The sequence below is a fragment of the Metarhizium brunneum genome, chromosome 4 (assembly GCF_013426205.1).
Source record: "Metarhizium brunneum chromosome 4, complete sequence".
NCBI lineage: Eukaryota > Fungi > Ascomycota > Sordariomycetes > Hypocreales > Clavicipitaceae > Metarhizium > Metarhizium brunneum.
The window spans coordinates 4,601,285-4,626,430 of NC_089425.1; the positions used below are offsets into that span (position 1 = coordinate 4,601,285).

At 46.1% G+C, this 25,146-nt stretch overlaps 9 protein-coding genes across 9 annotated transcripts; 2 read left to right on the forward strand and 7 right to left on the reverse strand.

Annotated features, from left to right (window-relative positions):
* Positions 1–313: 313 nt before the first annotated feature.
* Positions 314–991, reverse strand: G6M90_00g080730 (uncharacterized protein; the record flags this gene model as incomplete). The annotated part of the gene is made up of 3 exons (XM_014683844.1): positions 314–473; positions 548–695; positions 781–991. 3 exons carry the CDS (start codon positions 989–991, stop codon positions 314–316), a joined length of 519 nt encoding a protein of 172 aa, XP_014539330.1.
* A 474-nt stretch (positions 992–1,465) lies between these two features.
* On the reverse strand, positions 1,466–2,422 carry G6M90_00g080740 (uncharacterized protein; the record flags this gene model as incomplete). The annotated part of the gene is made up of 1 exon (XM_014683843.2): positions 1,466–2,422. One exon carries the CDS (start codon positions 2,420–2,422, stop codon positions 1,466–1,468), a length of 957 nt encoding a protein of 318 aa, XP_014539329.2.
* Positions 2,423–5,442: 3,020 nt separating this feature from the next.
* On the reverse strand, positions 5,443–5,969 carry G6M90_00g080750 (uncharacterized protein; the record flags this gene model as incomplete). The annotated part of the gene is made up of 2 exons (XM_014683842.1): positions 5,443–5,833; positions 5,926–5,969. 2 exons carry the CDS (start codon positions 5,967–5,969, stop codon positions 5,443–5,445), a joined length of 435 nt encoding a protein of 144 aa, XP_014539328.1.
* A 321-nt stretch (positions 5,970–6,290) lies between these two features.
* Positions 6,291–8,267, reverse strand: G6M90_00g080760 (uncharacterized protein; the record flags this gene model as incomplete). Its single annotated transcript, XM_014683841.1, has 1 exon — positions 6,291–8,267. One exon carries the CDS (start codon positions 8,265–8,267, stop codon positions 6,291–6,293), a length of 1,977 nt encoding a protein of 658 aa, XP_014539327.1.
* Positions 8,268–9,306: 1,039 nt separating this feature from the next.
* Positions 9,307–9,993, forward strand: G6M90_00g080770 (uncharacterized protein; the record flags this gene model as incomplete). The annotated part of the gene is made up of 1 exon (XM_014683840.1): positions 9,307–9,993. The coding sequence occupies one exon, from the start codon at positions 9,307–9,309 to the stop codon at positions 9,991–9,993; it is 687 nt and encodes a 228-aa protein (XP_014539326.1).
* Positions 9,994–12,090: 2,097 nt separating this feature from the next.
* Positions 12,091–13,340, forward strand: TRYP_10 (Trypsin; the record flags this gene model as incomplete). The annotated part of the gene is made up of 3 exons (XM_014683839.1): positions 12,091–12,387; positions 12,498–12,712; positions 12,776–13,340. The coding sequence occupies 3 exons, from the start codon at positions 12,091–12,093 to the stop codon at positions 13,338–13,340; spliced, it is 1,077 nt and encodes a 358-aa protein (XP_014539325.1).
* A 657-nt stretch (positions 13,341–13,997) lies between these two features.
* On the reverse strand, positions 13,998–15,736 carry G6M90_00g080790 (uncharacterized protein; the record flags this gene model as incomplete). The annotated part of the gene is made up of 3 exons (XM_066131161.1): positions 13,998–14,887; positions 14,936–15,487; positions 15,559–15,736. 3 exons carry the CDS (start codon positions 15,734–15,736, stop codon positions 13,998–14,000), a joined length of 1,620 nt encoding a protein of 539 aa, XP_065987010.1.
* Positions 15,737–16,513: 777 nt separating this feature from the next.
* On the reverse strand, positions 16,514–22,209 carry G6M90_00g080800 (uncharacterized protein; the record flags this gene model as incomplete). Its single annotated transcript, XM_014683837.2, has 6 exons — positions 16,514–16,754; positions 16,807–16,998; positions 17,047–17,559; positions 17,607–18,789; positions 21,675–21,858; positions 21,910–22,209. 6 exons carry the CDS (start codon positions 22,207–22,209, stop codon positions 16,514–16,516), a joined length of 2,613 nt encoding a protein of 870 aa, XP_014539323.2.
* A 1,700-nt stretch (positions 22,210–23,909) lies between these two features.
* On the reverse strand, positions 23,910–24,806 carry G6M90_00g080810 (uncharacterized protein; the record flags this gene model as incomplete). The annotated part of the gene is made up of 5 exons (XM_066131162.1): positions 23,910–24,097; positions 24,156–24,347; positions 24,402–24,521; positions 24,572–24,704; positions 24,753–24,806. 5 exons carry the CDS (start codon positions 24,804–24,806, stop codon positions 23,910–23,912), a joined length of 687 nt encoding a protein of 228 aa, XP_065987178.1.
* Positions 24,807–25,146: the final 340 nt, after the last annotated feature.

Here is a 25,146-nt window from a genome sequence, read left to right on the forward strand (position 1 = left end):
ATGTGATGAGGCTACTTTTTTTTTTCTTTTGCCAGCCATGTGATGTGGTCAAGTGCGCTCGCGTGTTCCGTAACACTGGCCGGATTCACGAGCTTGGGTCAGAGGCTATTGCCCGGTATTTCGTGAGTGCATCATCAAGCAGGAATTGGAACACGGCAGAAGTCCTGTTTCTATTTTTATGCTACCAGACATGTCCTGCGCAATCATGGCAGCCCGCGTCATCGGCCGAAAAGGTCCCCCATGTACATACATACGTCCATGTCCCCATCTGGCCGCGTCGTAGACTCGTCAACTTGGCCCATCGTTCCATGCTCTAGTTATCCAGGCCAGGGCAGTTCTCGGACACAATGTCTGTGATTTCGCTGTAGGGATACGGGTCGATCCATATCTCGTCGAATCGTTTCTTGGGGTAGTCTTTGACGTCGTCGGCTCCAAGCGCCTCGGCAATGTCACGAAGGGCCTTGTGCTCCCAGCTGTGCAAACCCAAGTCAGCCAGCCATTTCATCATTGATGGTCCAAGGTATTGACGGGTTTCGTCCAGGCTCACCAGATCAGGATGTTCCCAGCGCCCTTGTAGTTCTTGACAACCTTCTTGACACACTTGCTGTCATTGCGGTCGCACGACGTGTCAACCTCGAGGCCGAGGTCCTGTGCCAGTGGTGAGACGGTGTCGAATGGGCGTTTTCTCGAGCCGTCTAGATGGGCGCGCGCATTCCCCGTTAGCACGGCCAACCATCCCGTATACATGGCGCCATGGTTGCGCGGCTGGTTTATGCATACCTGGCTTGTAAGCCTGGGCCATGATATGGCCAACGTGATAGTTGGATCCAGCTCCAAAGACACTCCTCAAGCATTGAGCGCGCTGCTGTCCTTTGATGCTCAATCCTGGCTCGTCGTCATCTGCGGGTTTCTCGCCATGTCGGATCAAGAACACCATGGGTTCCGCCGCGACGACGCCGGCAATCAGAGTGAGGATATAGGCAATCTTCATTTTCTCCCAACGGTGCACTTTACTTCTCCACGAGTCCACATTCTTGCGGCGGCCATCTGACAACACTTATACCCAGTTCCTAGTGCCGACCAAGACATGCCAAGTTGAAGCCTCCCACGCTAGAGCGTTCGGGTTTCGCATCGACGGGCTATTGACTGGTTGTCTTCCGCCCCTCGGGTCAGCCCGATGGATTCAATAATAAGATCAGCAGGTACACACATCAGCCACACTAAGTCCTTTTGGGGACCGATCCTAGTGCTGACTGAGCTGAGCATGCCGCCTCGGGCGCTGGGAAGATGACGGCGGGGTGAACTCGGGTGATTCTGGCGTCCCGGGACCAGAAGATGGGAACATGTTGGGCCTCGCTTATACTGTCTAGGGTTGCAGTCATCTAGGTTGCATGAAACTATTGATTCAACGAGTGTAAATAGTGCAGCTTGTGTGCGAATATCTGTTCCTTTCCTCCGCTGCCTGTTAGGATCTAAATGTCCTCACTTCAAAACCTTGGAGCAACTTCTCATCGCCAAAATGGCCAGTTCTAATAAGCCACAGCCCTACGACCTGCGGAATGTTTCGTGCTGGAGCAGGGAGGACATGGACTAGTCCATCAAGCCTCTCTTCCTTGGCTGCATCATCATGGTCATCTTGCAGCGCCCTCACCATTTGGTCTCGGATCGTGGCCCAAGTCATCAAGCGCATCGTCAGTTCACGCCCAAATGCCACAGCGCCAACCGCAGGATCCAGCGTCGCGCCAGAGGGCGAGGTTTGGCCCCATGGTACCTTTACATGCCCGTGGAGGGTGATGAGTTGGCAAGGCTTCTCCGACGCTCCGTATGGCTCTCGTCCAAAGCTCATGCCTCCGCAATGCCGAGTTTGTGGCAGCACAAAGTTGATTGTCTGCAGATTGGGCAGGTAGAGTCTCAGCGACCGCAGAACATGCTTCCACGTCTCGTGCATGCTCGCTTCCGACTGGAAGACTGCTATGTCCCGGAACCACGCGCGCCATTCGACCCCTACATGTTGAACCTGCTCTAGGCCCTCGACCTGGTACACGGGATCCCCGCTTTGTCTTTGTATAAATCGTCGCTGGTTGCGGTCGATGTAGAGCATGTCCCGGTCGGGGTTGAACCAGGCCTCGGGGCATTTGGAGAGAAGGAAGCCCCGGCGGAGAGCAGCGGCTCGTGATTCTTTGCACACTCGTGTGGCTACGGGATGTTGATGCGCCATGTGGAACGTGAAGCGCTTGACGCATGGCGGGCCTCGTTCCGGGTACGTCGTGATGGAATCTCTGACGTGGAATAGGCGACCGGGCGGCAAGGTCGCTTCCCAGACGAGCTCACGGATTTCTAAAGGCAGGCCTTTGAACTGAGGAATCATGTTCACCGACGCGCATGCCGTCATGTTTCTTCCATCTTTGCAACGGCCCGCCATTGTTGCTTGGTCTGTGTCGCAACTTCAAGGTTCGGGTCGGTAAGCGTTGTGCCACACCAGCCAGCGGGTTGTTGAATCGGACGGCGGCCACGGCTTTGCTTTGGGTCAGGTTTTCGATGCCAAAGATAAGGAGGGCTTAAAGACAAGATGCTGAGCTAGTTTGCCTTTGGCGCCTGTCCCCGATTTTGTATCGCAGGCACCTGGATTTCTGGTGGTCGAGAGCCGCGTCGTCCATGTTCAGCCCCAGGCACCCATATTGAACCAACCTTCAAAGTCCATCCATGGGCTCCAGGAGACTGCAACCACGAGGCGCACTCGCCTCTGGCTACTTAAGTAGGTGCCCGAGACCCTGTTGGGCCATGTTTGTATGCATGTCTTGGGCATGTCCGTTTTGTTTTACCCACCCAGCCAGGACGGACTGGTTGAGTGAGTGAGCCATGGCCATGCATGATGACGGAGTAAGGTCTGGTGTGAAAGCGTCATGGGTCTCCAGCCATGCGTAACCCAGTTGGCGCTCGTGAGCGGTGATGGGCAGTCTGTGCAGCCCTAGATATACCTGTCAATTGATCCCTTTGAGTGTGCGAAGGTGCAGTTTGGAATGCGCGGACAAGGCTGGGCCAAGGCCATTTCCAGAGGCGACTGGTGAGAACCAGATTTATTAACATTTCCGATTTGCTGAGAGAGCGACATCCCGTGACTGCATGGGGACTGTCGTTGCGACAAGCCTTGTTCACTGATAAACGACGACGAAAGAAACAGTAGGTTTGAGCATGGAAGAAAACCCGTTTCATTAGCTGTTCCAGAGGCACGTGTATTACCTTTTGCTACAGAGACCGGGAGACATTCCGAACAATGTAGTCCTACTCTTATACCTGGGAGGTTGTTCCAGTTGTACACGGCGCAACAGCCAACAAACCTTGACAACGGTGTGGGAAGATACCTTGAGGAAATGCACACCGATTACGATATTTTGGAATTTCTCATTACGACATATCCTAGAGCGCCAAAACAATGTTTTCTCCAAGTGGCTTAAGCAGCTGACTCAAGTCGACACAAGTCCCCAACAAGGTGACGACACAATGGGAGCACTCGACGTCAATGAGACTTGGCAGAAGCCTCTAGATGTACCGTCGATTCTGAATTTCGATTTCACCCAGCGCCTCACAAGCATTTAAACGTCTCTGGCAGGGCTGTTACCGGCGAGAAATGGATGGCGAGTCGCCTCTTGTTGCTGCGACTCCATGACATTTTCCCACAAGCAGTCTTGGCCTTGCGCTACTATCAAAGTTCTTCAGAGAGCACCGTCTTATTTCGGAGGTAATCATTCCTAAAGCTTTCGTGTTTGGAAATGCAGACCCGACGAAATCATCCATACACGCCAGCTCTTGCCATTGGCACTGTCTATACACAGGTGCAACGGGATAAGCCAGCAGACCTCTCAATGCTGAATCGCTATGAAGATTCATTTTGGTGGGGACATGTACCAAATATAGCGCAAAGAAATTATATAGATACGATTAGGTATTGTCTTCGAGTTCTCACAGTTAAGGGGGCCTGGGAACCCGGGATCGTAGAGTCGATGGCAATCTATGCTCGGCTGGTCAACACCACCAAGTTGAAGCCTACGATTCTGGATATTAACTCCATTAGCCCCATGGTAGCCAATGTAATATTGACAATTGTGTAACATGAAGACAACTGGATAACATTTCGTATTGGATACTTCAAGCTTATTCATCAGCTTTTGAGGAACACGAAGAATATTCGCAAATCAGTCTTCATCCAAGCTTACGGGTGAACAGGTACATAAAAAAGCCAGGAGTAAAATAGCAGGATCAAGTCGCGCATTGAGGCAAAAGTAATTGACAAAATACTAGCTTCAGGCAGAGCCAAATTTTCGTTACAGGATCAAAAGCTTAAAAGATATCTTGTTCAATGGAGGGCCCTCCACCTTTGGCACAGGAATTTCAAGTTTCTACATGTACGCAATCGTGTTTGGTCGATATTGCGCGACGGTGCCTCTAATAGACTCTTTGCAATACTCCATGTCACTCACGTGCTATCCCGAAGAATCTTTCCTGGCACTACTTGCATCTGCAAGGACTCTTCCCTGTCTGTTAAATGCGATGAACTGGTCAACTTTGTGTCCAGCAGCTCCGTCCACACTATTCATAACGCTGTGATACGTCTTGATGACTCTGTATAGCCGCCAAACGAAACCGTAAAAGGCTTAATTGCAAGGCGAACGATTCCTTGGGTTCAAAAGTATTACCCTGTATGCTGATGTTGGCCATGTTCCCCGTTCGATGCTGTATCAAGTGATGGAATCAGTGAGAGTACTAACACCACATTTTGATGGTATGTGACGTTTAGGCCTGATGCGCGGCAACAGATCTGCAAAACAAACTAGCATTCTCATTTTCGTGGTAATGAGCTTGCTTCTTTGCGCCTCATTGTTTCTGCCCCTATCAGCAATAAATGGCAGTTCGTTGCAAGAACTTGGCGATGCAACGGTTTGTCTTGCAGGCTGCATAAAGCAAGAAGGATTGATTCCCAATAAATACTGAAAGCATTTTTCGGGCATGGTGTCACGTCATAGTCTGTGGCTGTGCTCCGCCAGTTGTGTGAATTGATGTGTAAGTTATGGAAACTGGTAACGCTCAAGATTTCGTTTACTAACGCCACGACTTGAGGGCTTTATACTGGGCTGGCAGATTGCTCATTCACACGGTTCCAGCGCCTCTCTGTTTCTCCTCTGATGTCCATGTGGCTAGGCAGTCCAGAACACCAGTAAATATACGAGATCTAGAGAAGCCCATCAGGCTGGCTGGTCGAAACTGAGCCTCATTGCCGTGAATTGCTTTGAATGTGACCAGGGATTTTATTACGACCTGTAGCTACGACGAGAGAGTCTAGTATCTTTTCATGTGGCTGTTGGCTGTTCAAACATGGCAAAAAATAGCAGAGTCTTCACCTAGACATGAACCGTCACCGTCATGCTCCAAACCTTCATTAATTTCCTATTCATCAATACCCAGACCACTATTATCTCGCAATATGAATCCAAGCTCGTCTCCCTCACGCTTGCCTAACTTTTGCACAAAGGCAACGTATATGTCGGCGATGCGGCGGCACTCCACACCCTTGAAGGACCAGATGCCCGAGAATTGGGAATAGTGCTTGTAAAGGTCCTTCTTAAAATTGTCGTCGATCCGAGTCTTCATATCGCTTGTGAAGCGCTTTTGAGTTTTGGTGTTGCGGTAACTGAAATCGTGACAGTGGCAACTGTGGATGAAGTTGAAACCGTCGGGCTTATCGGGAGACCAGGAGCAATTGTCAGAGGACCAGTTACAGCCCGAAGGACCCTTGGCGTTGCGAGATTTTCGAAGCTGACGGCAGTCGGGGAAGCGGCTGGCGCAGTTCAGTGTTTGGGGCGTAGAAGATACTGCCGATTTGACTCACTTGTCTGCTACCAATTGGGCGAGGATTGTCCTCGGGCTTACGTATGATGCTGATGGCCATTAATTGCATGACTTGTGTTGCCCATCTCGGTAGAGTCTCAGTACTGGAGCGTCTTATTCACTAGTCAGTAGCTCTCTACCTATTAGTAGTATTTACCTGCCTCTCAATGGTCATGTACGACGAAAGTTGAGGAGTTGAAAATAGACGACAGGATTATGCCTGGATTTATGTGGTGGGAAAATAGGCTGAGTGAGAGGCTTGGAAGCTACTTGGTTATCTGTTCAGGAAGCCAAAACGAGCAGACACTTGGACGCCGCGATTCTTCAAGGTAATAATTTGAGGCGACGAGTGCTTTTCCATCCGGGGCTCGAGTTACATCCTATAAAGAGACGGATGTTAGCGCGTATTAAATGAACGCAAGGGAACCAATGCTGTTGCGTGGGACGTGCCTATCAACTGGCGTAAGATCTAGCAGTCTCATTCCATTTTCCAAGACCTGACGTGCACCTTCATAAAGGCCAGCCCGACTAAGCATCACATCGCGGCCTTCATTGGTGCCAGTAACTTGTACGACGTCATAGCAAGACGAAAGTTGATGTGTCAGCCGGAAGAGATATGTTAATATGGTTGAAGGCTCCAGGTTGCGCAGTGCAGCGGCGGTCACGTCCGGGTACTGAGCAATCAGACGGAGTAAGTTGACGCAGTGTGGTGTGTCCGAAAATTGCTCCTCCAGCGACGTCGGATGGCGAAGGCAATGCTCCGCAACCTCTTGACGCGTGAGGCCGGCCTTGCGAAGAATCGAGTTGACGCGAGCATGGCTATACTGCAGGTACGGACCAGTGTCTCCTTCAAAGGAAGTCATGCGGGTGATGTCGAAAGGGTAGTTGTTGATACGCTTGCCGGACATGTCTTGGACCATGACGGCGGATATGCCAACAGACTCGGCCACTGCTTCAGGGTCCTCCACCTGGGCATACTTTGTAGTGTTTCGACGCATAACGTCATGCATGGCGTCCCTAGACTGGTCAAGTATGTCACCAAGGAGTTGAACATTGCCTAATCGAGAAGACATGCCCAATACCTTGCCAAAATTTACGTGTTGCAGTCGACCAGCCAAGTCAGAGCGACCCATGAGTTCCAATGTTCTGAAAACACGCTTAAAGTACAGATCTTGCTCGCAGGAGACGACGTATATCATCTTGTCAAAATTATACTTGACTTCTCGCTCAAGAATCGCTGCCACATCCCGCAGAAGATAGGTGGTGCTTCCTGTGCGTCCACGGACGACAGCCGTCCCTAAGCCCTTGAACCCGTATTCTTCAAAGTCAATGATCCATGAGCCGTCGTGCTCCTTGTAGACACCTTTTCCCTTTAGTGAGCTCTCAACCGCGTCCACTGTAGTACTCTTGACTTGAGACTCGCCAGAATATTCGTCAAAGTCAATGCTCAGACGTGCATATGTTTCGATATATCTGTCGATGCTTATATCCCTAAATCGCTGCCAGAGTGCAATGGCGTCTGTATCCCCTGTCTCCATACGGCGAAAATAGGCGTTTCGCTGGGCGTAGAGGCCTCTAGATTCGATTTCGGACGTATCGCGGCCCTCGGCGCGGGCTTTGTTGCTCTCCTCTTCCTCTGGCTTGAACAAGGCGTTGATTCGGGCGTACACGTCGAGCAAGTGCTTCAGTGGCTCTTGGGCCAGCAGCTGTTCGGAGCCAAAGCGCTCCCAGCCGACAGCAAGCAGGCCAAACTGTTTGCCCCAATCCCCTAGGTAGTTGACCTTGGTGACGTCCCAGCCCATGCTTTCATACAAGTTGGCAATGTATGCGCCGATAATCGTGCTTCGCAAATGGCCAGCGTGGAATTCCTTGGCGATGTTGGGTGAGGAGAACTCAATGATGATTTTCTTTCGTCTCTCTGTTGGGGCAGAAGAATCAAGGCCCATAGTCAAGTCACGCCCATACGCCTCATGCCTCTCAAAAAGGTAAGGCAGGACGAGGTGTGACAGGGATTTCGGAGTGAAGAAGAAGGGAAGATGGATGCCACTTGCTGTTGGGTGTTGGAATAACGGTTGGTTTTCTGGGAAAGACGCGGCCAGCTCGACGGCGTGAACGTTTGGTTTTGGACCTTTTAGTCGCAATCGAGGCACAGGAAGTACCAGGTCCCCGTTGGGCAGGGTGTTTGGTAGCTGGATGGACTCATAAATAAGGGTGGCATCACATCCTGTCAAGTTGGCTAAAATATTGGTGAGGAGAAGGCGGTATATATCGGTTGGCCGACTCTGAGGGTGGGCGTTGGGAAAGTGCGCGCAAAGTGACTGGAAATCATACACGCCGACTTTGGTGAGTAACGAGCCAAGGTCGGTCAAAGTCAATGTAGACATGTTGAACATTGCAGTCGGAGGATTCAGCGAGGGTGATGGAAACACATGGCAGATTGACTCTTTCAAGCAGATGTCGCAAGTCTTTGAGTCAGAAGTTTCCGGTTTCTGGTGGGAAGAGCAGCGCGCACGTGATCCCGGATGAGTCACGCCTGCCTGGGCTGTGAGCACGCAACATTGAACATTGCAACAGACGGGTCACCAACACATGCACGTATATTTGTGCGACGCACGTGCTGAGAAATCGCGGTTTTAATATACCAGACTGTACATACATATTCAAGCGGGTGACATTGCTCGGAATACATGCGGGTACTACTAATTCTTTTGGGTCCAATGTTTGCTGGTGCATGTGGGTGGGTACTGGTCGTGACTTGCTGGCTTTGTCAACGGTGCTTTGGGTGGCTCGCCCACCAAATGGCACATTCAGTCCCGCACGCATGATGTTGAAACAAATAACCGCCCAACTTTTTTTGCACACAGATGGCCAAAGACACTGCGTGCGCTGCCTGATTGTGCATGTTTCAGAGTTCCTGCAGCAGCCGTGAACGCGGAATGGACGGCATATGGATTGGCCAGCGCAGCACGACGCATCAAACCGATGAAAGCGCTTAGCCGCCGTCGCGACAAAGCCGCCCATTCAGCGCAAAATGGTTGGCTGCCATGGCCAGTTTGCTCCTAGAGTCGAAACACGACCCAACATTGAAGGCGGCCGCCTTTTTGTCCAGAATCTGCACCACTGACCCTTTGTCAAAAAAAATCCTGCTCAAGGTATTAAAACGAAGGTTGTCGTGAACAGCCGTCTTTTTTCTTTTTCTCGCCATTTCTTTTGTCTTGATATTGACTGCCACATGTGCGCAGGAGCTGGCCTTGACGATTGTGTTTGTCTCTTATTTATACACGACGCTGCTGCTGCTACTGTGTCAACCAGGCTCATCCTCAACATCGACCAAAAATCCTCTTGTACCACAACCACCACAACCTTTTTTCTTTAATTTTTTTTTTTTTGAATCATCCAAAGAAAGCGCAACCACCCAACACCATGCCAAAGTTCACCGGCACGTTACGGACGGCCCAGCAGGTGGTCGACATTGCCAGCACTGTTCGAGGCGCAAACACGAAAGAGGTAGCCCGCGGCGTCGGTCGGCTCGCCTTCAGCCAAGGCGTCGAGCGCGGCAAGGACGCGAGCAAGACATGGGCCAAGACCTTCGAGGTGGTTCCCCGGCTCGTCCTCCGAGGACTACAGCTCCTCCTCGCCCTCATCATCTGTGGCTTCTACGGCAACCGGCTCAGCAGCGAAAGCAAGGGCGGCGAGGGAATCGGCCCCGTGTGGATATACGGCGTGGCCGTGGCCGGCCTTTCTGCCGTGACGGCCATCGTCTTCGCGGCGGCGGCATCGCTCGGCGCCATCCCTTGCGTCGGCAAACTGCTGAGCTCGTTCCAGCCATACCTCTTTTGGTGGTGGGACTTGGCGCTGTTTGTTCTGTGGATGGTGACATTCGGCATCTTTGCCGGCTTGTTCTTGAAGAGGAAGAGCGACGACCCTTATAGAGGGAGCAACACGACCGCCATGAAGATTGCGCTTTGGATAGATGTTGCCAATGCCGTTTCGTGGCTCTGTTCAGCCGGCTACTCGGCCTTCAAGCAGTGGACGGAGAAGAAGGCGGATCGTATGGCGGACAAGCTGGGGCAGAAGATATTTAGCAGCAAGGAATCATCTCCCGCCTAGGTCTGTGTCGGTTCTGCATGGCGCGGGGGACTTTGTGTATTTGTATATTGTCAAGTCAATATTGTGCATCGCATACAGCACGCTGGTTGGGCTGTAGGAGCATTTTTGTTGCGTTCAATGTTGAGGCGCGGCATCGGGAGCCATCATTTATTCAATGTTAGTAATTTGTGTGCCAAAGGCCATTGGCCCAATACATCTAATCACGGCCCTGTGTTGCCCAGCCGTCAATAACATGCATGTGCCCCGTGCCACCTTCCGTTTCCTGCAACGCCACCAGACTGCAAGTCGGCATAATGGGTATGGTCCATGCCGATTAAGTTAAGTTAGCGTTGTGGTGGTGGATCAACGGCGAGAGCAAGCGGAAGGCGCTTTCATGTCAACTGGCTGGGTCTCTATTGACTACTAACAACAGCACTGGGCCCAAGACGCATAACTGATGTGCCGGGTTATTCAGCCCCATGTAACTGCAGATCATGTGTCAACGGAACATTTGAATTGATGCAAAATTTTCTAGTGTATTTCCACTCCACAGCACCGGGGCCAGGTTTCATTTCCGTGCCAAGCTGGCTGCCATCTACATCCTATTGGTAGGTATAAATAATAAGCCTCAACCTCCCAAGAATTGTACGTCATCGTCATGCATGTCATTGCATGTCGCCGCGCTGTCGGTTATCGGACATTTGGATAGACCTGTGCACGCGACGAGGCCCACGCAATGGCAAGGTTTTTAGAAAGGTTGTATGTGTCTGATGTCCGATTGACTTGATGTACTCGCTGGGGGGTGTCATGACCCAAGCCACGTGATGCATCTTGCCATATGGACCTCTGGTGATGGACTATGCTATGAACACAGGAGTTGGCGGCGTGTCGCAAGAGAATTTCGCCCGTACGCCCATGTTATTCCATTATATTTCAAATACTTTGGTGCCATCGTATGAGTCATGATACGAACGTCGTGTACCTTGAGCCGCGGAAATGTGCTATACACGCTACTGGTTTGCGCCGCAAAGGATGGTTTCGTAAACGCTCTCAGACCTTTTCCGTGGAATTACATTCAACAAGGTCGCGCATAAACACCCGACTCTCACTTTTCAAGTGGATATTCTTGTAGTTTGCATTGACACAGCAGAGCTGGGCGGCAGCGCTGCGCCAAGCAGCAGCCACTGTCATTGACTAATACGATGGCGATTGAGCTTGGTGGACAGAAAGAAACTCGTCTTTGTCCCTGGTAAAATGAAACTTGTATCCATTCGCATCATTTTCAACTGGGCAGTGCATCATCCATCTGACCAACATAGGTTCCTGCATGAGTTCCAACCCCTTATCTGATATACACACGTTCCTCCATCCGTTCTCACCCTTGTACGTTCAGCTACAAGTGACCTGACGGGCAAGTTTATGGGCTGACCAAATGAGGAAGGTCTGAATTGTATATGGACTATCCTTCCTATTCCCTTGTTTCCTACCGGGCATTGCTGTCCGGGCAAAGGAAAGGGCGTGTGCAGGTAGGGGAGCGGCCCAAGGCAGCATAACGCGCGAGGTTCGTGTGACTAGCTACCTACTTAGGCAGGTATCTATTTGTGCTCTTTTCAAAGTTACGCAAGGGTGTTTGGCTTGGATACGAGGGAAGCATACGGGTCAATTCAATGCAATTTGATGCTCATGATTTGCCACGAACTAGCCCGATTTGGCCAGCGCAGATGTCGGGCGCAGCCCTACCGGTAGTGCCGGACTCTAGTACCGTCCAGGCAGGAGCCTGCACATGTGAGCCGGCACTAGGGCCCCTTGTGATTGTCTGGTCTGGTCAAGTTCAATCGAGCATGGAGACAGGTTCCTGTGTCGCAACAAGCACGAGGTCTTCTGGGTCGGGCGTAGCCCAGGCCACAACACGAGTTGCCGGGACTTGGTGATGCCTACGCGTCCCTTGTCCTTGTTTCCTTGTTTCACGTCTTGGTATACATGTAGATGAGAGGATAAATAGTCTTGTAAGCTGCCCATCCAAATTATTGCGTTACAACTTTCTCGACAGTAAGCTATCTTGTCTGGTTCTCTTCCACAACCCTCCCCCTGGCAACTCACCTACGACATCTCGCTACAATGGTACGAAAAGTTGTTACCGCACTGGCCGTCGCGCTTTCCGCCATTTCGGCAACGGCAACAGCCATCGATAAGAGGATTGTCGGCGGAGAAGAGGCTACTTTGAAAGATCTAAGTCAATACCCATACCTCGTCAGCGTTCATCCAATGGGTGGTTCGTACCATTTCTGCGGAGGCATTTTGTTGGACAGCACTACCGTCCTTACAGCTGCTCATTGCCTCTACCGGCCCGTAAAGTGCCGTGAAAAGCCAGAAGACTGTCAAGGCGACGTCTTCCTCGTGAGGGCAGGATCTCTGGTAAACACACTCCCCTTTCAGTCATCAGCTTATCCTCTTAGCCACCAAGGTGCCTTAAACCGTTGGCAAATGGCAAAATGTTGATCAGCACAAAGCTAATTATTATACAGGACAGGGAGACGGGCGGAACGGTTTCCGAAGTGGCATCCTTCAAGATACACCCTAGTTACGACGGCCATGTAAATAATGCTTACCCTCACGATATTGCCATCTTGAAATTATCCACCTCGATTCAAGAGAGCAACATAATTCGTTATGGTTATGCGAAGCTGGCAGCGAGCGGTTCTGACCCCGTACCTGATTCCATCGCATTAGCCCCAGGCTGGTAGGTCTGATGGAGTGCACAACTACACTATATAGCCGGAAAAGACGCTAATGTATAGTCAAGGGGCTTACTGGAATTCAGCGGTCCTATGCCTGATAAGCTTCGCCAGGTCTATGTTCCTATTCGGGCTCGCGATAGCTGTAAAGGCGCCACAGAGGCAATGGTATGCGCTGGGGGGGATGGCAAGGATACATGCACCGGGGATAGCGGCGGTCCTCTTATCGACCGGGAATCGGGACAGGTGGTCGGCATCGTGTCATCCGGCGTCGGTTGCGGCGGTACTGGGCTGTATACCAGGGTTGCTTCGTACATCTCCTTTATCAACGAAAACCTTGGGGACAAGGGAACACCAACAAGGGAACAGCAGCTTCAGGACCACTGTGGCCGCTCCGGTAACGACAAGGATGCCTGCATGTTCGCCGCCCGTCGCTGCACGGGCCAAGTGAAGCCCGACGCAACAATGCTCGAGTTTCTCCAGTGCGTTGACGTGATGCAAGTGTGTGGTGAGCAAGATGTTGCGGACAAGACGAATCAATGCATCGCCAACGCGAAGGTGTGTAGAGAGCAGGAGAAATTGCCTTTAGGCGATCTAGACAAGCTTTCTCAGTGTGCGAAGAAAGATCTTTAGGTGGGAAGCATGTTCTCAGGGCCATGCGGCTATGAATAAGTGTCGCAGGCTTCCGCTCTAGGAGGAAGAATGTCTTCAGAACAGACAGAGAGAAAATTTTATTCTGAAAATAATGTCACTTTAGCATATATTTGACATGTTCTTGTTTTTGTCCGATCTTCATGTCGAGTGACTCTAAGAGATGGCGAGTCTGTCGTCCAGTCTCTGGAGCGCACAAGCGCCTCAAGTACCTGAAAATTGGCTTCATATCCAAGTGATGAGTTTCATGCGGTCGAAGAATATTCTTTATATTATTACTGCCGCTCGACAGTGATTCGAGTCGCGAGTTGCGTTTGCAAACTGGTTGACAGCATTAATACTAGATTTCACGTGCCATGGTCACACAGATTCTGATTTCAGGTCGCTTATGTAGTATACAATGAAATTGAAAACACTTTCCAGCGTCGATTGTAGTTGAAGCTCCAGTTCTGAAATATTTGTGTTGTCAGAAATTATGTACTTCCAGTCCTCGGTTACCCTATCACATACCCTACCAATGGCGATCGCGGAAAGCTCAAGCGACTTTCCCGTGAATTGCAGGTCCCAGATGCTCCTCGAATTACTATCAGACAACAAATTAATCCACGACAAAAACCGCTTCAGATAAGGCTGCTTTCATCAAAGATATCGTGCTTTCTTCGTTGCATGGTGCATTTTGTTTTGCAGAAGCTTGATCCAGCCCGAGAAGTTTACAACCACGAGGAAGAACGTTATGCTCAACAGTCCAATCGTCACAGCTAGCCAGGTCTTAAGCGTGAGGTTCTGCAGGCCTATGTTCATGGCGAAGAAGGATGTAGTGAAGGAAAGTGGTGCAAACAGGAAGGCCAGGAAGGTGAGTTTGCCGATCCGCTTGGATTGCTCGTATGAATTCCTGACCTCCTTCAAGTTGATATTGTTCATAAGATTCGAGATGGCATCCTGACATTGCGCCTGCAACTTTTGTACACGTGTCTGCAGATATTCATATCGCTGAAGGATAGACTTCGCCGCCTGAGATGCTTTGGGGTCTTCCGTGCTAGTAGTGCGCCAGCCAATTCCACCAAGAAGCTGATGAAGCTTCGGCCAGGCACTGACCTGTTCAAGTTGTCTTTGCTGTCGATACAATACATCTTTGCTGTATCTCAGGTTGGAGAGCATGTCAAAATCGTCGTAGTGCTCGTCATCAGTGAATCCGGATAATTTGTGTTCGATGAGATTGAGAAATTGGTTTACGGAAGCCGTGGTAACGTTGAACACTTCGGTCAGAGCATAGAGCGGGTCTGATGCCATGACATCCTCATGCAGAGTTCGACCATATCCGTCACACAGCTGCGATGCCGCTTCTGCCCCTTTGATAGGATACACATGGCCAAGGGAAGTATATCTCTGCGCAGCGAGAGCTGTACTAGGCTTGTAGTCTATGACAGGCAAGAGGGATATCGCCTCGGTTTGGAATTCTTTGGGAAGGACGTTGAGATCCAGGATAGACTTGACGCTTGTTGTACGACCTGCGTCTGTCCATACAACAACTATGCCTCAAGTCAGCTGCTGCTAGGGTATAAGGAGGGTTCACTCACGTGTCCATCGACCGCCGTCAGAGTCTTTTATCAAGAGAGGTTGCAGGCATATCCAGATGCATTGCTCGAGGGCGAAGCAACTGTGGTCAATAATCGAGATGTCTCGCACAACAGAAGAAGCCACTGCGACCCCATCGTTTCCGCGGAGGAGATCATGATGTACCTGGAGTTGCAGTCCTGCTTCTTTCCGCATGGTATTTATTGTAGATTGATCGACGAGTCCTGGTAGGACCTTTCTTTCTCCTATGGTGACGATAAGAAACTCGAGAATATTCCACGTTGCAGCCGGTAGAGCGGGCAGAGAATAATTGGGTGTGGTGTCTCTAGCAGGCTTGAAGTGCAGGAAGCGCATAAAGAATTCCGAATCAATTCTGTATCTAGCACCAATGACGCCCAGCCACTCGGCGGAAGGGAAACCACGGAGGAATAGTAGCCTGCTCAAAGACTTGGATGTCTCTGAGTTTGTCTTGGTTACAAAGTCGAGGCATGACTCGTACTTGACGGCCTTGTTGAGTGTCCATCTTGCCTCATTCTGAGCAGCCTTGGAGTCGTCTTCTTGTCCAGCATGTGGCCCGGCCCGTCAACATACCATATCATACATCTTATGGACGCAGAGTACTCACAAAATATGTATGAGAGAGCAAAGTCCTCGGCTTGCTGAGGAAGCTCCGGTGACGTTGACCAATGTTGCAACAGCTTCCCGAAGAATCTCGCGAGAAGCGCATGATTGGCACCTCGACCATCAGGAAGATTTGAAAATTCTTTGACCAATTCTGCATATTTCACGGCTGCATGTTTCATGGAGATAACTGCAAAGACGGTTTAGTTCTATAGGCTATGCGCAGATATCATTGGTGTGACTCGCCTGCAGATTTGTCCAAGGTCGGCAGAGGATCCATTGTCATGGATTGAACAGGAGCCAGAGCATTTTGAGCCTGCATGTGGATGAATGAATTTGTCATTTAGTGTTGGTAGTATCTTGAGAACATGCGCTTCCGAACACAACAGGGAGAGGGACTGGAAGCACATATTGGTGCTTCATGGCACGTCTGACAGCTTGAGCAACTGCCGGAGCCGAGCTGAGTTGAGCTGAGTAACCCTTGACGTCAAGGTACAATCAAATCAAATTCTTTATCGCCCCGATTTGGCTCGGCTCAAGCCTCAGTGCTTCATTATTCAAATCTCTGGCTGATATGAGCCTTCCTACCAGCTGACATGTACTAGTTGACATGTCAACTAACTTGACATCACATGTACAAGTCACCTGGATACGGGCACCCCCTCTTTTGGGCATCTATCCTGAAGGTCCAACCAGAATGAACGCATCCATCCCTTTCACGAATATCTTGGTCAAAAACGACTTGGAACATGTGTAAATTCGTGTGCACACGCAGAAATGTATCATGACTAGATATACCGAAACTGACTTAAGCTGAGCAACGATTTATCATGTTTCCAAAAGTTTCATTCCCTGGCGAAAGGTCACATTTGATGCAAACCGATTCAAAAATTCATTATGGTTGACTCAATACATCAAGTCTCCTCAAGGCCTCGAAGGAACGCTCGGAATCCTCTACATCATCGGGACATGAAGATGACCAATTCGTCGTAATCCTTCTCTAAAAGCTCGTCCCATGGCCGAGTGTCTTGTGGTTTCAAGCTTTGACGCTGTTTGTGGGCTGCTTTGAATGACTGCTCGGCTAGCTCAGGCTTGCCTCTTGCCAGATATAGTTGGCCCTGTCTGAAGATTGTCCGAGCATGTTTGTGCTTGTGGAATGGGCGTCGAGCAAAGATTCTGAGTGCTCGACTGAGATAATCCCTGGCATCAGGTCGTTAAAAGCAGCTGCTAAAGTACCTTCAACCGAACTTACTGCGCCTTGTCAAATTGACCCTGACCCATAAAGTCTTGGGCGATTTTATGGCCTACGTCACCAATTCGGTGATGCAATTCTCCAAGAGTGATCGACCACTGGTTGAAACATCGCAAATGACAGTCCAGTGCGCGATCTAGATTTCCGAGAGACAGATAGACATTGCCGATACCGTAGAGAACCTTTCCTGTTCTACAACTAGATTAGCTTCGCTTCGAATCAGCGACCAAAAAGACTCACTTGAATGATTCTGTATCGTCGGGGGCGTAAGCAGTCTCAAATATTTCACGCATACGGTGTAGTGCCTCTAAGGCTGCTTGGTGGTTTCCTTGGATCCAATGCACCATTCCAATATTCGGCAATGGCCACCCAAGCCACTTCTCATCGTAGTCAGGAAGTGACTGGTATGTGGAAATGCTCTGCTGGAAAAAGTCCAGTGCTAGAGAGTACATGCTGTTCATGGCATAGGCCACACCGACTTCATTGTAGACACAGCCGAGTTCATAATCAACTACTCCCTTACCATCTGGTGATACTCTTTCACGCATCAAGCTGAGCCACATAAGATTGTGCTGCAGACTTTCTTGTGGATCATTGGTCTCGTTGGCGGCCGAACCTTGGTTGTTATGGCTTTCACGAAGCATTTTGGCTACCTTCTCGCTTGGCTTCGTATAATTGAGTGTCTCGCAAATGCTTTGGGCGAGTCTGCAAAATGGCTTCGATTCCTGTGGAAATCCTCTCTCAAACCAGTACCTGTTCCAACGTCAGTATCGCAACATGGGGACGAATCGAGGACATACCACCCGGCGTCGTTGAAGAGACAAGCTGCTTGCTCTGATGCATTGACATTTCGAGTTTTGAACATTTCCTCGTAGTGCTGATAGATTCGGCCTACGTGTGGGAAGATGGCGGAGCATGCTTCGTATCTTGTAGTATTAAAGCGGTGTTCAAGTGGCTGATATATCCAAGCCTGTGAAATGATCCCAAGTGCCGTCACAAGCGCTTTCATCCGCATTTCGGGACTCAGAGACTCCCGCACAATGTCTTGATAAATACGATGCATGCGGAGGGAATGAGTAGACTCGTTAAAAGAGATTAGTGAGGCCAGTTGCGGTTTGGTTTGAGCATTATTCAGCTCAGCATGGTTTGTGGGGTATGCCTTAGGTTGTGCTCGACTTGAGTGGTCGATCAAAATCTTCTGAGGAATGCCCTCAGGATTCAGAAATGAGAGTATATAAATCAAACATTGCGTGTGCTCGTCCAAACATGCAAGACCAATCATTGAAGTGATCGATACGGTTTGCACCGAGTGCTTCTTAGGCTTGCTATCAGCTGATACGGCCTCGAAGCCATGCTGCTTCAGCAGGTTAAGCATCGTGTCATAAGTAAGATTTCGGCTTGACATGGTGCTGGCTATGGTAGTCATGATGATGGGAAGCCCGCCAGCCCATTCAGCCACAGCCTTGGCAGATGCTTGGGAGCCTCTGAGGGCTTCCGGAGAGACAGCACGTATAAACTCGAGAGACTCGGATAAGGAGAATGGCTCGAGATCTAATCCACGTTGCGCAGTATAAATATGAGACTTTGACAATGGATCCCGACTTGTGATTAGAATAGATCCGATGCCGGTGGTAGGCCAGAAATCTTCGATTGTGCCCCAGTCGTTTACGTTGTCGAGTACCAATAGCCATGGGATTTCGTTGTCAGGGCTGCCGAGGGGTGCTTCGAGATTTTTTACGGGATTGCAGAGCCATCCTTTGACTAGCTCGCATGCTTCTGCTAGATCTTGGGCTTCATTCTTGTCTTGGAGACCAAGATCAACCGCTATGCGTGCAAAATCCTCAAGTAGGATGTTGCGGCTGTCCCCAGTAACCCAGAAAATTGCAGAAAATTCATCTTGCCTCGTGAAGACATACTCCGAAGCTCGCTCCGTTTTTCCAATCTCTCCTGCACCGCAAAGCGCAAATGTCTTGAGGTTTCTGGCTGAATGGATTAATTCTTCACCGATCAGCGAAGGAAAGATCTCAGGAAGTGTGACAAGGGCTTAGTAGAGGGCTTAGAGTATTTACTTAATTTATCTAATAATAATTTTTAATATTAAAAGTTTTTAATTTTTTTTAAAGCTTTAAAAAATTAAAATTATTTATTTATATAAAAAATTAATAAAAACTTTTTATTTTAATTTTATAATTATAATTTTTATATAATTAATATTATTTTTATATAATATAAGTTTTTTTTTTAATTTAATTTTAAATTAATATTTAAATTATAATAATAATAATAATAATAATAATAATTTATAAAACCTAATATTAAAAGGTTTAATTATTAATATAAAAATACTTTTATAACTTTTATAAAACCTAATTAAAATTAAATATTTAAATACTAATATTATAAAATAATAATTTTTTATAAATTTAATTAAAAGTAAAAATATTTACTTATTAATATTATAAAATTTTTTTTACCCTTTATAATAAGAGGGAAAACTATAATATAAAGCTACTTTTTATTAACTAGCTTTATAATATTCTTCTTAATTTTTCCTTTTATTTTTTCTTTTTTTCTTATTTTTTTAGTTATTTTATTAAGTTTATTAACTTTTTTAATATTTTTAGCTTTTAATAATATATTTTTTTTCTTATTAATATCCTTTATAATAATAGCCTTTTTATTACCTTTTTAGGCTTATTAGTTTTAATCCTTAAAGTTATAATAAGTAATTTACTTATATTAAGCTTATTACTTTTTTTAATATTAATTATAATTATAATTATTAACTACTAACTAAGTTTAATATTAGTAAGCTATAATACTTTAGAGAGTAATATAAAGCTAAAAACCTATAAGTAGCTATATTATTTATAAAGTAATTTATTTAAATTAAGTATATAAAGGTAAAATAAAGTAATTATAAGAAAAATAATAGGTTTTATAAAAGTTAGGTATAAACTTTATTAATTTATATTATATTAAATTACTCTAAGTTTTTTAGGGTATAACTTATATAATTATAAGTTATTATTATTATTATATTTTTAACACGTAAAGTTATAGGCTTTTACCAGTATATAAGGTTATAAATTACCTTTTAAGCTAGTAAATTTAATATATTATAATATATATACTATTTTTTTAATTATATATTATTATTTAATTAGCTAGGTATAGCTATTAATTATATTATTAATAGGTCCTAGTAATTAACTAGCCTTTTTTTTATTTTTTTATTATAATTTAAAAAATAAATTTTTTTTTATTTTTTATATATTTAATTAAAAATAAAATTATTTATTTATTAATAAAAAAAATTTAATATATTTTTATAATTTAATAAAAATTAATTATTTATTAATTAAAAATAAAAAAATTTATATTTTTATTTAAAACATTATTATTTATAATAAAAGCTTAATAAAAAGCTTAAAATATTTATTTAATTTATTTAATAATAGTTTTTAATATTAAAAAATTTTAGTTTTTTTTTAAATTTTAAAAAATTAAAATTATTTATTTATATTAATTTATAATTAATTTACTTTATAATTAAATAAAATTATATATATAATATAAGTATTATATAAGTATAAAATCTAAAATAATATTAGGTTATATTAGGCTAAAAATAATAAAAAACTAAAAAAGTAAATTATTTTAATATAATTAATATTATATTATAGCTGCTAGCTAAAGCTATTTTATAATAGCTTTAGTTATTATTATTATGAAGGTAAACTTTATATATTATAGTAACTTTATATTTATAACTTATATTAAATTATATTAAAAACCTAAAATACCTATATATATAGTATATTTATATAGTTTTACTTATATTTTAAGTTAGTTTTATTTCTTTTTATTTAAGTTATTTACTTTTTTTATTATTAAAACCTTATTATAATAATATAACTAATTATAAATTATTACCCTTATATATATATATTTCTTATAAGTATTTATTAATATTTATTATAGCTATTTATAAATAATAATAATATAAGCTTTAAAGGTACTAAAAAACCTAATATAAATAAGTTATTTATTATAACTTTTAGAGGTAAAAAGCTAATAAAACTTAAAAAGTAATATAATTAATATTAAATTAAAAGCTTTTTATAATAAAAAAAATAATTATTATAAAACTAAAAATCCTAATTTAATAAAAATTAAAAAAAATAATAAAATTATTAAAAATATAAAAAAAAAGGCTTTTAAAATTATAAAGCTAAAATATAATTTTAAAAAAGCTATTACATTAATTATAAAAAAGCTTAATAAAACTAATAATACTAAAAGTAAAGCTATTTAATAAATTTATATTAATAGTTTTACTTTTTTTAAAAGGTTATTTATTTATATAAAAAGTTAATAAAAACTTTTTATTTTAATTTTATAATTATAGCTTTTATATAACTAATATTATTTTTTTATAACAAGAAGCAAGCTCTTATTGATTAATCGAAGAATATTATCGCGTCCAAAAAAAGGAGATATTCGTGTTTGTGATCTGATTGAGAAACAAGGGATGGACAGCTTAGGCTTTTCTAGCTCCAAGTGTACCACCTCGTATGAGAACTGCGATGAGTAGCCAGCGCTTGCCGATGGCGTCCTGGAATTCTGCTTCAAATTCTGCTTCGGTTCCTCGCTAGGGAGTGACAAAAAGCGGTTCTGTTCAGACCCTTAGGGAGTATCAGAAGCTGAGGCGTTCTCGCTCGATGAACCCACGATTCGTTGCATCATTCTGCTTCTGTGGCTTCTCAGACTATGTATATCCCAACCATCTAGGACACTGCCATCGATGTGCACCTCGGAACGCGCTGCGAGAGAGTCAGGAGGCATCGGGATGGGTAATGACTTACCATCAAAGTCTTGAGGCGTTGACGCAAGTTTTTGTTTTGATACTGCGGCGTTAATCTTGCAAGCTATTGCTTTGTACAACTCCCCACCAATCTCTACTTTGCAAATATTTTCATGATTGCTCGAGATCCCGTAAAGCATAGCAGCAGAATTTGAAGGAAAGCTTGCCAGCTCTTGTGTGACCACCTGCTGGTTCATGAGTAGTTGATATTAATACGTATTATGGAGCAATTTCACCCGACGAGATCTTGCAAATTGGGCCTTCAATTTCACGCCTCGATATTTGCTCTCAGTAGTCTCAAAAGTTGAAATCACTTGACCTCCAAAATTCGAGAAGCCTCGTGACAACCGCACAACCGCTCGATTATCCTCTTTTGTGAAAGACAGGAACGAGAATGGAGCAGCACTCGCTCTCACTATGCTTTCGACAATATTGAGGTCGAGTCGACTGGCGTCTTCAATATGTGGGGTTCCAAGAAACACAACCCCAAATATATGATCCAGGACATTGTTGTTCTCATACCTCTTCTCAGCCATGTTTGCATAGGCCTTGGAGACGTCAGCTGAGTATGCATTCGTCCGTAGTGGGAGATATACACACCTGTTTCCATATCAATCCACCAAGGCTTTGGCATACTATCAGGATGGACCTACGAGGCTCCTTTCTCTTTTAGTGGCAGCTTGCATTTCACACTGACTAGTGCTTACATCTCTCGGATTAAGTCGGTGAAGTTCTGCCGGAAGCACATGGCTCTGTTGTAGTAGTGACTGCAAAATGGGCTGCCCCTTTATAGCTTCATAGACATAGTGCCAGATACAGACACTCTGGCCATGAGACTTCTGCACATCTTTGAGCCATTCTCCCGATGAGGTCTTCCAGTCGGTAGGGCGAGGAAGACCAATGCCAGGGACGATTACAACGCTGTAATCAATTAGTCCGCCATAACAACTGCGGCATGGGAGACTCGCTTCAACGCAACATCAACTCCAGAGTATATAGCTGGAGGATAGAAGAGATTCAATGACATGGTCTCGATGGACCAGAAGCAACGAGCCAACGAGTAAGCAGCAAAGGTAAGGGGCAATATGCGGATGCGATCTTGATGTGCAAAGCTCGCTGGTTCGAAATCCGGTTCACCCATAAAGGAGCAGCAGCCGACCATATAACCAGGTCGCGACTCAGGCCAGAAAGTCGACAGAGATTCCAGCCAGCTTGAAGACAAGCGCATGTGACGCACAAAGACGGAGAAGAAGGCAAAGCTGCATGCAGGAAGCCTTCAGTCGTATTCGGCGATGGCCAGGCTAATCAGAGTGCTGAGTTCTCAAGTAACGGAAATGAAGGAGCGCCTAATGTGCCGTGAAGTCTTCGATTGACTGGACGATGCCAATGGAGTCGCTTGGACATACACACCGCGTGCGTGCCCTTCAGCCCCTTTACCAAGTAAAGAAGCAAATATCGGCAAGACAAGGCCACCAATCCTGAGCCGCAACGCTACGCCCATATTAAGAGAGCGACAGTTCACGCCACCCTCCACTTTCCTCTCTGCCGGTGAGCCTCTTTCAGCCCTGGTGAGGGGAGTTGCCTGCCTGCCGCGTGGTTGCTCATGCAGTCTTCCCTTTTTGCAGCTTTTATGGAGCCTATAAACCGGTTCGTAACAGCCCTCATTTGGCTGCGATGAATGTGATGTAGTTCTTTATAATAGTGGCGGTTGTTGGGACATCCATTATCGTGCAATTTCTTAGTAAAGTTTAGTACGTTGACCCTTAGTATCCGCAATCTTATTGTTTTTATAGCCCTGTCAATACACTTTCGGGATGCGGCACGGCCCGTGAGGCTGAGACGGGTGCGGGGTTGATAGCGGCTTGGCATGCTGCCTAGGACGATTGAGAGACTAGATGTGACCAACTAGGTCACCTCTACGCACATCAAGAACGCTCGTGTCGCATTGCGTGCAATGCAGGGCCCGACTGCGAAAAGGCTCCCACGTTGAATAAATCGTCGTCAGCAACGTACACTGAGTTGTCGTAGCCTGACGTATGCCGACATTGGCGTTATTATGACGTACCTCTCCAGTCCATGGTGAGGTGTCCGTTAAGTAAAAATCTCCAGTGGGGTCATTGTGCATTTCTTGATCAAGTGATCACGCCTCAGACGCGCTCTTGGCTGGATACGGGCTATCCAAGTCTTAGAATTTGATCAAGCTATAGCGGCAAAAGTATCACTCCATTGAGAAATTCTAAATTTCTGAACTAGGACCATTATCTTGCACACGAGGTGGCATAACTCGTGGAGGGAAGTGAGCTTCGAAGGCACTCAGGAACTGGAATATTAAATCCTCTCTGCCCGCCTGAGCCACTATACTGAGTCCGTACGGTCTTCCATCTTCTGGCATGACTCCAAGGGGCGCGGTCGCGATTGGGTAGCCTGTGTGCTTGTCAGATGAGTTTTCAATCAAATGAGGGATTAGGTTGCTGGACCATACCGGACGCAGCTGAGATGAATACCATAAGGCTGTCCAAGGAGAAGGCAAGCACATTCAAGTTCTGCTCGCGGAACAGTTTGTCGATGCCATTGTCTTTGGAAATCAACTTTATCCGCTCCTTGACAGTCTCATATACTTCTTGTGATGGAGGATCCCGCGAAGCTTTCAGCAACTGGTTCTGATCTGGGTGGCCTTTAGGGGAATTCCGGTCAGCATACTACAACCATCGCAGAGCGTGATACATACTCTCGGGCAGTTCCACCTCCCTATGGTCCAAGTTGAATTTGATGATATCTTCAATCGCTTTCAAACCTGGAATCTTGACCTCGTCGAGCCAGTTTTCAACTGCTTGCCTGCCTTCGTACGCTTTTGGTAGTTAGTTTTTGGTCATTGGGAGACCTCCAGACACTATATACACATGATGACGTCGATCGGATTCTGCCCCTTATACCACAAATCGGTGGCGGGCGGTATGTTGACCGGAGAGACTACAGGTCCTTTGGTGTCATGTTTCTTAATGCGCTCAAGAGCTGTGAAGTAGATTTCATTCTACATAATTATTAGCTTTTACGATAAGAACAGGATTAGGATACGCACCATCTGTTTTAGTATGATCTCGTCTAGGTTTACAATTTCGGGTGAAGAGACCATTTTGTAGGATCGAGAAAGCCTATCCGGAGCGAATCGAAATTCTTGGTCAGGAACTTTAGATAGCCTTCCTCTGATAAAAGACCCCGCTTCTCTTCCGTTAAAGCAGTCTGACTCAGAAGGGCTAGATCTGCGGTTGATGTAGCAAGACCGCCTACGACATCTAGCTCTATGGAACTTTGGAAAACACCATCCATGCCCACAGAGTCAAGTGTGGGTTTCAAAGCATACAATCCGGCTCTTGAAGCTGGCATGACTATGGAGCCAATCGACTCGGTGCCCAGAGACAACCGTGCATAGCCTGCTGATACGCCGACTGCAGAGCCTGTCGAAGAACCACATG